The 12,387-nt window shown below is 41.4% G+C and overlaps 1 protein-coding gene across 2 annotated transcripts; it reads left to right on the top strand.

Annotated features, from left to right (window-relative positions):
- Positions 1-643: 643 nt before the first annotated feature.
- On the top strand, positions 644-5,543 carry LOC130179704 (uncharacterized). Of its 2 annotated transcripts, none has more exons than XM_056392680.1 (2): positions 644-3,887; positions 4,566-5,543. In XM_056392680.1, exons 1-2 carry the CDS (start codon positions 2,423-2,425, stop codon positions 4,826-4,828), a joined length of 1,728 nt encoding a protein of 575 aa, XP_056248655.1. In that variant the 5' UTR covers positions 644-2,422; the 3' UTR covers positions 4,829-5,543. The 2 variants fall into 2 exon arrangements, with proteins under 2 accessions (XP_056248655.1, XP_056248654.1); XM_056392679.1 differs by having other exon boundaries at positions 4,548-5,543.
- Positions 5,544-12,387: the final 6,844 nt, after the last annotated feature.

The raw sequence follows: 12,387 nt of genomic DNA, 5'->3' as shown, positions 1-12,387 counted from the left end.
CCACATGATGACTGTAAAGAAAACATAAAAAAGACTCTCCAGACACGACTAACACAACTTAAGAAACAGCTAAAAGAGGCAGAGCGAGACCATTACACAGCAGGAATGTTTAATAAACAAAAAAGTAAGAGGCGAGTGGAAGAATTGGAGCAAGATCTTATGTATGTGAATCTGATATTAGTTTCTCATCCTCTCACCACACCAAAAACACACACACCCCCCTCCGCACCACCCTGTGGAGGTGAAGAGTTACAAATGGTAATAAAACACCCTGACATCCCTCCTCCCTATAACCCACCCCTTAATCCAACCTCAGGTTTAGTCCCTTCACTCCCACTCCAGGCACCAGTGGTGAGATTTGATGGAAAATTGAATATAGAAATAGATGAGGAGGGGGGGAGTGATGTGTCTCCTAACAACTCGACTCCTACCAATTATTCATTTGATGAACCAAATAAGAAAATCTTGCTGCAATCTGCTGAAAAAGCAATCAAGGAAAGGGAAAGGAGATTTGCATTTGGTCAAAACCAGGGTCACACTAAAGAGGATAAAAGATCACCAACTATACTACAAACAGAGCCACCAGTTAAAACACTTACTGACTTTGAACAGGATATGGAACAAGGGATCAAGCGTGCAAACTCAGGACAGGGGTCAGAGATTATGGGAGAGTGGCGAGATAGGTGGGAAATTGAGAAAAAGAGAGAGCAGTGGGAAGTTGAGAAAAAGAGAGAACAGTGGGAAGTTGAGAAAAAGAGAGAACAGTGGCTAATTGAGAAAATGAGAGAACAGTGTAGATTGACGTCGCAGGGAGCATGTGGAGGGAAGGATGATGATTTATGGCTAGAGGGAGAGAGTAAGAATTATGGTGATGATGAGGGTGACAGAGAAGGTGAAGAGTAGGTATCAGGAAAAATATGTAGTGTTATAGTAGAAGGGACAGGATTAAGAAGGTCTGAGAGACTTAAAGAACGTAGGGAGAGAGAAGAAGGATTCCAACAGCCCAAAGACCTGCAGAAGCCCCTTTTTGGAGCAGCCACGCATAATATTCAAGCTAAATATAAACCATTCTCATTGGACAGCCTTAGTCTATCAGTTGCCTCCTCTTAGGGATGGAGCCCAACCATGGTTAAACAAAGTATCAGCTCACACAAGTACAGACATTTCACACATCATATGGATGCCCAAACTCAAAAGCAGAAAAAGAGAGAGGGTGAGATGGAGGAGCTTAAAGGTCAGCTCTTAAAGCTGCAGTTACAACAGGCTAGAGATCAGGCGACAGATAAGAAAACTAGCATTAAGCAACACAAACAAATGCTGCACATGCCTTCTACAGATGTTGTTGCTGCTCCAGCTCTTTCCCTATCCCCATCTCCCCCTCCTAACCCTTCCCCTAATTCATACCCTTACTACCCTGCACATATCCCAGTGCCAGTATTCACACCAGGTCAGATGTTCTAGGGTCCAGGAAACCAGGGAGGGTATCATCAAAACAATGGACAGAGAAAGGGAGGGAAGGCAGGCAATAAGGGAGGAGCAGGGTGAGTGAAAAACAAGGGATGCTTTATTTGTCGAGCAATGGACCATTGGGTCAATGATTGCCCTTATAACGGCTATGCTCGGCAGCAGGGAAGAAGCGGTGGTCCCCCAGGGGGAGCAGCTTTAAACCCACCCCAGCAGGCACCCAATCCACATATGGCTCCAGGAGGATGGCCTGCACATCCTGGTACATGGGGACAGTTCCCACAGCTGCCATAGGGGTGCCAAACAGAAGGGGAACTACAGGGCTTGGGAGCTCCCTGTTTTTCTCTGAAGGTGAATGAGAAAACAAAATGGGTCATGGTGGACACAGGAGCTCGCTACTCAACCTTGAGTGATCCACCTTGCAGACTCTCATCCACCTATGTTTCTGTTTTGGGATTTTCTGGCACTGAACAAAAACTGCCTTTCACGGAAGAAACTGTTGTGACTGTGGGAAATCAAATGCTGAGACACTCTTTTGTCTACGCACCTGACTGTCCTGTGAACTTGATGGGAAGAGATTTGTTGGTTCGCCTGGGAGTAGCAGTGAAATGTGCACCTCAGGGAACAACTATGCATTTTCCAGATGGAACTGTGATCACCTGCAGCTCTTCTATCGATACGTCTGTTAAGCAAATGCCCCTGGGTGCCTCTGCTCCATATACTGCTGCTGAACCACCAGCTGATGTATATTGGGTATTGTTAAATACAGAAAATAATCCCTTGGTAGAACAATTTGATTTATGGGCTCCGTGGATTCACTCTCTCAACTCCTACCACTCTGTTCCCGACCCTCCCCATTGTACTTTATATTATGATAGGAATGAAGATTGGATATATAAGGCTGAATTTGAAGACAAAATAGAAGGAGATACCTGGGCCCTGCATGTAGAGGTCATATATGTGGGACAAGAAGGAGTGGCAGCAGCAGTTGTGCTTCCTGAGTATAGGAAATCTTGGTATAAAATGTCTAACACTACCACATCAGGCTAAAGAGTTGGGTCTTACAGGTAACTCCAGACATTTTGTGCCTGATTATGCCGGTAGGACTGAGTCTCTGCGTGCACTGGTTAAAGCTCAGGGGTGCCGCAACCTCAGTGCCAAGTTGGACTGGACGGTTGAGGCTGATTCAGATTTTATTTGTCTCAAACAGGATTTGTCACAGGCCACATCTTTGGCGCCCCCCGATTACACTCAACCGTTTTTTCTCGATGTTTCTGAAAGACAAGCGTCTGCATATGGTGTTCTCTATCAGAAACAAAGGGGGATTAGGAGAGTGTTAATATACTGTAGTGTACGGTTTGATGTACAGGAAAAAAGAGCCGCTTCATGTGTCAGATATGCAGCAGCAGTAGCTAAATTGACAGAAGAAATTGCACCTGTAGTCATGCACCACCCACTGATAATCTTAACCTCTCACGCTACAGTTGCATTTGTGACATCCTCTGCATTCACACTGACACCACTAAGACAGAGCAGGATTCTCAAAGTGCTAACACAACCACACATAACATTTGTACATCAAGGAATCAACATGGCAGAACAAATATTGGAAGGGACACCACATTGTTGTATAACAGCTACAAAGGACAGGACCAAGGTGAGGACTGATTTGAGTGAAACACCTTTGGTAAATCCTGAAGTGGAAATATATACAGATGGCTGTTGTTTCAGACATCCAGACCGTGGCTTGCAGGCAGGATACGCTGTGGTGGAACTAGGGATAGATGGGACCCCCAGAATACTCAAACAGGAACAGATGACAGGAAGCGTGTCAGCCCAGAAAGCAGAACTAAGAGCAGTCATATCAGCATTAGAATTGTCACAGGAAAAAAGCGCAAATATTTATACTGATTCCGCTTATGTATATAATGCAGTACACAGGGACTTAACAGGATGGATGCAGGCAGGTTTTAGGACAAGTGGGGGTAAAAGCATGGCTCATGAAAGAATGATGAGGGAGTTAGCAGAAGCTCTACAACTTCCAAAACGGGTGGCAATAATGAAAGTTAAAGGACATAGCACTCTAGATGATAGAGAAGCCAAAGGAAATGATGCAGCTGATCAAGCAGCGAAACAGGCAGCAGGATACACTGTAAATATGATAATGTTAGTCACAGACATGCAGATCGCTGATGATGTGAATATGGAAACAGTCAAAGCAGCACAAGAAACTGCATCACAAGAGATAAAGACTCAGTGGAAGTCAAAAGGGGGACAACAGAACAGCCAAGGAATATGGCATGTAAATAGTCAGGTGATAATGCCCCCTCAGTGGCTAAACAGCATGTTGACACAGACTCATGGACCTGACCACAGGAGCACTGGACAAATGACACATGACTTACGACACTGGTGGATTGACGGTAAGAATGCTGTAATCAAAAACTTTGTTAAAGACTGTGGGGTGTGCCAGACATGTAATGTAAGACCAGCCCTTAGAGTGGAGGCTGGCAAGTATGCAGAACCAGCTGCACCAGGTCAGGAAATCACTATTGATTTCACAGACATGTTAAGCCGTGAAGGTGGGAAACGTTATTTGTTGGGGATTGTGGACTCCTTCTCACGGTGGGTTGAGGCCTATCCCACCGCAAAGGAGGACGCCACATCAGTGATAAAATGTTTGATAAACCACTACATTCCCACTCACGGTTTTCCCAGACTAATTCGCTCTGACAATGGAACAAACTTCAAAAATAAAGACATGGAGAAAGTTGAAATCGCATTAGGATTAAAATGTAGATATGGGACTGTATACCATCCTCAGTCTCAGGGCAAAGCGGAGAGCATGAATCAGACATTAAAAAACAAATTATTAAAAATTGTAATGTCATACAAACTAAAGTGGCCAGAGGCTCTGACTTTGGCGCTCTTGGGAGTGAGATCTGCAGTGAACAGGGAGACTAGTTTGACTCCTTTTGAGTTACATCACGGCAGAGAAATACCTGGTCCAACTCACTCCCTGAAAGAGATTTCTAATGGGGGATATAAACCATATTATGTGAAAATAAACGCTCTGGTGTCAGAATTTTCCATCCCCACAGATTCACCAACAGGAGAGAGTTTCTCCACGCGGGAACAGGAGCCAGAGCTAGGATCAGGAGGACCTCCAGAGTTCCTGTATCTGAAGGCCATAAAGAGGAAGTGGAGTGAACAACGATGGACAGGATCATTCAAAGTGACAGCCAGAACAAACTCGGCAGTAAAACTGGCTGGGAAGGGTTACAACTGGTATCACCTCTCTCAGTGTGCTAAGAACACCACAGCACAGGAGAAGGAAGCCGAGGGGAATAAAAAAAAAAAATAAATAAAATGTATAACCGAGTTTTATAATCATGTGTGTGTGTGATTAAAACAGAAACCAGCGCCACTCGTTTGGAGGAATCGGAGAACGAGGTGGAGGATGGTGTCTGAGGAGGAAAGTAGTCCCACAGGGGAAGGTTAAAACGTTAGGTATGGGGGGAGGTTCCGCCCCATCGCAAGGTTGACCTGTTGAGGACACAGAATGTTGAACTCAGTTTGTTGAGTTCAAAAGGGGGACTGTTGTAGTATTTTAAACTATTAAAGTTAAAACTGTTTAATGATTTATACTAGTGGATATTTAGGTGCTAAGGGTGAGTGGTCATTTAAACATCTGCCTCAGGGAAACTATTTACAACCACTGATAAAGATCACCCTATGGCCATGTGTAGGGGGGCAGCCGGAGGTAACAGAGGTAGATTAGTGGTAATTTATATGTATGCATTAACTGTCTTCCTTTGAGCGTGCTGAGCTTTAGGTGACATTTGAGGTCGGAGTCAGATGGGAAGGAGGAAGTCAGCAGAGCCAATCAGAAGACGACAAAACGACTGTGCACATTTCTTTGTTTGTACTTGTATAAATACACTGGATCAGGGAAAGTTAGGTTGTCAGACTGTGGACTGACCAACACTTGTTATTGGTTAGGAAAAGGCACATCTGATCCAGAATTCTGTAATTGTTCATTGCTTGCTGAAAAGATTCACTAAACAATTTGAACTAAATTCTTTGGTGTGGACATTCACTGGTCTTTTGAGTATTTTGAACACTGCACTCACCCTGTGGGGGTGAGAGTTTTTTTTCTCTAAACAGCAAAAGCTCCTTCAGAAATCAGACCTGTTCAACACGGGCAAGGCTGTGAAAGGGCAAATTCAATATCTGAGGACATAGTTTTCAATCATGTGTCAGTGTGACTCAAGAGCTTGCAAAGTTTTCAGCCCAATGAACCAGACTGAATTATTTATGTAGTAGAAAAATGTATCCTAAATTGCATATATTCAATTTGTACAAAAATAAACCCACCCTTAAGATAAATTGGTCACACTTTTATTTGACCAAGTTTCTGCTTCCTTAAGCTGAATTGTTTCCTTGAAAAATGTTTTACCGCAACTTAAATAGTTTCTAACTTTGTCTTGTAATGAATCAGCAATGTGTGCAAGTCATGCTACTATGACAAAATCCACTTTGTATGTGTGCACAACATGCAAATTACATTTCTGAGTTATTTCACCTTCATCTTGTTAGGTAGTATTAACAGGAGCAGATTTCCTTGATTAGCACAACTTCAGTGAGAGAAGAGGAATTAATCAGTGACATCTGCTGCTGTAGTGTTTTGTTACTGACAAGCTGCAGCCTCGAAGGTCACAAAAGAACAGATTGAAGAGAAGCTCTTCATCAGTCCACTGATGGTTGTTGATCATTTGCATTACATCAAATTCAAGTTGTGCAACTGTGGATTTAATTTTGTTTCATCAATGTTTTTGCAATCAAGTTTTATGATTTTAAGGTGATAAGAAACCCTTAAAGGTCTCGTTACATCTCTGCAACAGCAAACACTGATCCTGAATTTCTTTTTTTAGTGTCTCTTGGATAAATTGTATTTATCTAAAATCGTCTTAGTTTTCTTTTTTAAATGATTGGTGAATGGGTCCATGTCAAAGACAAATTGGTGATAAACAATAAAGCAGCACATTCAATTCATAGGAGCACATCTGAGCTCAACAAACCTCTTGATTAGCAAGAGAAAAGAAACACAGCAAACACAGATTGTGACATAATAAGAGCCCTAACATTGTATTGCATCTGCAGTATGGAGTCATTTGCAATAAACTTAAATTAATAGTCTCAGATCTTCACTTTGAGCACTAATATGCCTGAAATAAAGTGTGGAATACTAATAAATGAACTAAAATGATGAATCATAAGCTCATACACCACATAAAGGTGCTCCAGGTGAGAAGTAAATTTGAATTTCATAGTTTAATTGTGTGGGCTTAATCGTCAATGAGTCTCTGTGCCAGTTGGCGCTCCCAAACTACTCTTTAGCTGCTGCTCCTACTCTGCTGGAACTAATTTATCTTAATAGGAAGAATTTCAGAGCCCTGCTTCTACACTGTGAAAATTTTATCACAAACATTAACAAGTAATACAAATGAAAACATTGACCATCAATTTAATAATCACAACAATAATCAAGTCATTTCATTATATTCCTGGCTTCTTTTTAAGGAAATGTAATATTTCATACAAATCAAACTTGACTACAGTGTCTACAGGCCCAGACCTCCAACCACTTTGTACAGAAATAACTACAAAATGCATTTGTTTTATAGCACATATAAATTCATATCTTATTTCCTTTCTTTGTGAGAACCTAACTGAGAAATTCTGGATCAGGCCTTGTGCCCTGCCCACCAGCACTGCTTGTGCTTGGTTGACAGATGAAAGAGCAGAGAGTATCGAGATGGTTAGCGTTGGAAGACACATCGCAGAGACTCAGCCATAGACTCAGGAGTTTTTGAGGAGTTTATTGTGCACAAAAATCAGCGACTAGAAGACGTATCAGACTGTTGTTTGTTAGCTTGTGACTGGCAGAGGCTGACACAGTGTTAGTGGTTGTGCTAATGCAAATACTCGCTCTCCGTACTGACAAGGTTTCTATGACTGGTGAAAGGGCAGAGTGTATCCAGATAGTGTTAGAGGAAACATCAGAGACACTGAGCCACATGTTTGAGCCTCAGTTAGACCCAGACTAAGATGAGGAGTCTGTTGAGACCAGAATCAACAGTTAACATAGTTAACAACTATTATTTATATTGTTTGTTAGCTTTTAACTGGCAGTGTCTGACAGAGTGTTAGTCGTTGCGCTAATTTGCAAACCCTCGCTCTCTGAACTGACAAGGTTTCAGCCTCATTTTGCCCCTCATCTCCACAAGTTGACGTGATTGGCTCCTTAGGTTTGTGATGTATTAAGCTTTGGCTGCCTGTCAGTTTTTATGAGACTGTCATTGGTTCACAGCAGTTCCAAGATGGAAATACACAGTCATGGCATTGACTGCTTATTTCAGTCATGATATGTCTTGTATTATATTAACAAACCATCATATGGAACTGTTAACAAGGCTAGTAACTAGATTTTCATCAGAGGGGGTCTTTAAATATATGTGAGCTGTGACTCTCAGTGTATTCATTAAAATCTGCGAGAGAGAAGAAAGGAAAGGAAAAAGAAACTGCCAATACAGTACTATGCTATATCAGCAGAATACTGTATATAGTGCAAAGAGAGAGACTGCACAAACCATTCAGGAAATTAATTGAGATTAAATGTGACTAGAAGCTGTTGCATTGTGATGCCAGTTCTGAATGGTTTTAGATCAAATAAATGCAGTAGGTGAAGGAAGATAAAAACGTCTTTGTGTCACAACATCCCATCTTCCTATCATTACCTCTGTAATGCTGGAGTTCTGTTTTCTTTTTAGCAACTTTCCTTTTTCATCTCTCTTTTTACTTCCTATCACATCCCCTGTGCCAGATGTATCAGATGTATCTGTATACTCATCTTCTCACCAAAGATGGTATCACAACAGCCTGAGCTGTCAGTACCTAAAAGAGACAACAGCACCAAACATATACTTTCTGCACAGACTGTGAACTTCTTTTGTCTGTTCTGCAGCCGACTGGGACTGACATGTCGAGTTGTATTTATTGTTGTTGTTCATCATCGCCAACACGTCTCAAAACAGCAACATTTATTCTTCACATAACAAAGTGATTTATGCATAAATATAGAACAGAAACGTAACAAATAAGAAGCCACAAATTATTATGTTAAAGAGGGAACACCTACCGCTGAACATGCAATACTGTAGGTGCTGGATCCAAGTATCATTTCAAAGAAACCTGGAGCAAAACTGTTCTTTTGTGCTGAAAGGAGCCAGCCGAGGTAGTGGATGGCACCCTGTGGAGGTACTATGGGAACATCCAACACACTGGGGCAGACCCAGAACATGCTGGAGGGATAATACATGACATCTGGGAATGCCGTGGGAACCCTGAGGAAGAGCTAGAGGACAGAGCTGAGGAGAACTTCATCTGCTATTGCACTTACTCTGACCCGGTTAAGCAATGAAAAATGGAGGGATGATATTGTTTGTGAAATTCACCACTTTGATGTGAGTTATTTACTGTATAATGGTCAAGACCTCTGCTAGTTATGAATTACATTTGGGGTTAAAGGTAAACTCATAGTCCATCCACACAGCAGTTTTTAATCTACCTCATTCTCTCCTGTCTGCAGGCTGAGGACCGACCGTGTTCGATTGACATCTCTGTGACTCTTTTTGGCTTTTTTTGCACTTGTGAGGGCAGGACAAATCCTTCTGGTCAGTTCTTGGCCATTTTCACAGCAGACATTTTGTCTTGTCAAAGCAAGAAAATTACACGAGTAACTGATAATAAAATAACTTGAGATGGCAGAAGCTGCTGCCACACTATTTCCTGCACTCATACGCCACAGTTTTCTTTGCAGTTAATACAGTAGCTTATTTTCTCCTCTTTTATTCCTCATTTAGATTGTTGATCTTCTGACGTTATGCACATTCACACTGAACATACATCAGCAAACAGATACATTTTTTTTAAACTTTTTTGGCAGTACATTAGTTTCTATTTGTAGTGTGCACATTTACTTAACCCTCTGTACTGTAACTTTAATTTGTCTTCAGTGAAGTTGTTTCTTAAGGGTTATCAGTGCTGAAGGGTGTCACACTGTGGTGAGGTTGTCTTGTCCTGGGTTTGTTTTGTTCTGTCATTTCCTGTTTTATTTTGAAAAGTAATTCTCCTCTCGTTTCAGGTCACTTGCCCTTCCTCATGTATCTCAGTCTGATTGCCCTAAGTGTTTCCACCTGTCCCCTATTTCCCTCCATGTGTTTAAATAGTCTGTGTTCCCCTTGTCTTGTGCCAGAGTGTCTTTGTTCTCGTCCTGCACCCGAGCCTTTTGTCCATGTCCGCAGCCATAGAAGTCGCCAAAGTAAGCTTTATGTACCTCAAGAAAAGTGATTTTTTGTTTGTAAATTTTGCCCTAGTTAAAGTTCATAGCCCTTTGTTTTTCCTCGTTAAGAGTGATTTTCATTTCATGTAGCCAGTTATTTATTATTCTAGATCCTCCGCTTAGTAGCGTGAGTAGATTATTTTTTGGTTTATTTTTATATAGTCAGGTTTTTCCTCCGTACGGAGCGTTTTGTGTTTATCGGTTTGTTTCTTTTGATTAGTACCTTTTTCCTCCTCCTGGAGTGTTTTTTGTTCCTAAGATTCAGAGTCTAGTGTCTAGTTTTTTCATAGCCATTGGTTTGTCACTCTGTCTGAGGTCTCCAGTGAATTCAATAAAAGCTTTTGGTTTTCTAACATCTCTGCATCTGAGTCCTGCTTTGAGTCTCGGCCTGACAAAGGGTGGAGGTGTTGCGCTCGAGGCAGACCAATCATATCCATATTGTGTGACGTGTTAATCACCTGGCATGGATGGATTACTCAACGGACCTACCAGGCATAGGCCAAGGGCCCCTTGGGTAGTCATCATCTGCGAAATATCCCAGAAAGAGAAACAAAATGAGACTCAAAATGACTTCAAACTGACTCAAAATAACCATAAGGACCTGACCATGACCAAGAAGAGATGCAAAATAATCATAAAGAGATGTAAAATGATCACAAAGAGACCAGGAGAGTAATAACCAAGAAGAGACAAAACCCTCACAAAGAGTTGCAAAAGTGACTAGAAAGAAAGGCATCACATCTACAAAGTGACACAAAACAAGCAGCAGACTGAAGAAAAAAAAAAAGAGACAGAAATTGGCATAACTGACTTTTTTTCTTGACGACCAATTCTAGTGAGCCAGCATGGAAGTAGCTCACCTACATTGAATTCAGTTATTTTCAGACCTGTGCTTTTCCTGCAGTCAAAATGTCTGCTGTGAAAAGGTCTGTTGTAGATGTACTTGTCACTAGTTCCTGACATTTTAGACTAAGCAATGAGAAAAATTATTTTCAAGCCCTGTATTTTAAACTTTTAAGGTCTTTTTGAGGACTAAAATCATACAAAATAACACTTTAATGAGGTGACTTTTCATCCCAGTGTAGCTCAAATTTCAACCACCTTTCTGGAGCCTCGGCCAAAAAATGCAAATGAATGCACATTTCCATCCACTACCATCCATTACGCAAATATTAGGAGTTGGTTCATTGACATAAACAGAATGTAATAGTCTCCTTATGGCTCGCACACAGATCTAATGTTTTAGTCTGCTGCTACATTCTGTACCTTCGGTGAACATTTAGGTCTCATCGTTCATACTTTTACCAATACATCAACTTTTCCTCCTCAATGAAGCATAAAAGCTTTGACAACTTTTTAAAAAGGAGTTTTGTTTTTTCTAAATTAAAGAATAGTTTGCTCTGGTAAGAGAAAAGGGGAGCTTGATTTTGTCATTGGACAGTTGCATTTTCTTGTTGTAATTTAAAAATTTTAGTCTTTCAGTCTACCTTTATATTTGATTTAGCTGATTTTATGCCCGTACAATGGAATAGATTATAAACGATGTGAATGTAATGATGAGACATCTCTGCCTTCACCATCTGACTTTGAGGAGCTGTTTTCGTGGTGTTGCAGCTGGTTGATTGATCCTGATGTCAGAGCGTTTATGTGATTTGATGGTAGAAGTTAAGAGCTGCATGCAGCAGGGGGCCAATCAACTGTCCTGCAGAGAGTGATTTCAAACATCCACTCAGTCCAGTGAGGCAGTGGGGAAAGTTTTCTGTAGAATAAAAAGTGCAAGATTTCATGTGTGTACACCGACACAAAAGGCAGAAACATCGCATACTCAAATGTGAAACAGAAACAACACACACGCTCAGCCTTTCTCTCACAGCGGCCACAGGTGCCATAGTTTGTAATATGAACAAGAAGCTGAGCTGTTTGAGCAGAAATAATAATTATCTTCAGCTCAGATTCTTCTCTGTGTGGGCAGCACCCGGGGGGAGAATCAGACACTGTTTTACAGACACACACACAATGACTAGATAATAGAGACATAATGAAACTGGCCTCTGTTCCTGTTGAAGCTGCGTCTCCTTTCATCCTGAAACTATCAGGTGTATGCTGTTGTGGTTGTATTTATCTGACAGGTGCCACAGACACAAAGAAAACTTCTGAAAGGATGATAAACCAAACTAACTAACTAATTATCAGGGGTGGTCTGTTGCTAGACAAAATATACTTTTTGGTTGGAACACAATAGTGGGCAACTGCAGGGAAGAGGAGGAGCTCTTCCAATACACTGAGCCTCGCCTTCATTACAGCAAATAAACTACTTTCTTTACATGTATCATTATTACTAAAGGAGGCGGAGGAATGACTAAACATAAGACACACTGTGCAGAGAGAGCAGGAGAGAGAGAGGCAGAGTCAACGGTAACGAAGCTTCGTACTAACTGCTGTGACCAACTAGAGACAGACATAAAGACCGGCCTCTAATAAAAGTCTGTTTTGTTCTGGAGCTGAAGTAAATAAAGGCT

The sequence above is a fragment of the Seriola aureovittata genome, chromosome 13 (assembly GCF_021018895.1).
Source record: "Seriola aureovittata isolate HTS-2021-v1 ecotype China chromosome 13, ASM2101889v1, whole genome shotgun sequence".
Classification (NCBI taxonomy): Eukaryota; Metazoa; Chordata; class Actinopteri; order Carangiformes; family Carangidae; genus Seriola; species Seriola aureovittata.
The sequence above is the reverse complement of the archived record's forward strand: the minus strand, read 5'-3'. Positions and strand labels throughout refer to the sequence as shown.

What these genes read in the sequence shown, in the direction of transcription:
- LOC130179704 (XM_056392679.1), top strand. Translation starts at nt 2,423, where the DNA reads ATGTGGGACAAGAAGGAGTGGCAGCAGCAGTTGTGCTTCCTGAGTATA. An exon ending in ACGACACTGGTGGATTGACG is followed by an intron (nt 3,888 to 4,547) that starts GTAAGAATGCTG and finishes CTCTGGTGTCAG; the next exon opens with AATTTTCCATCCCCACAGAT.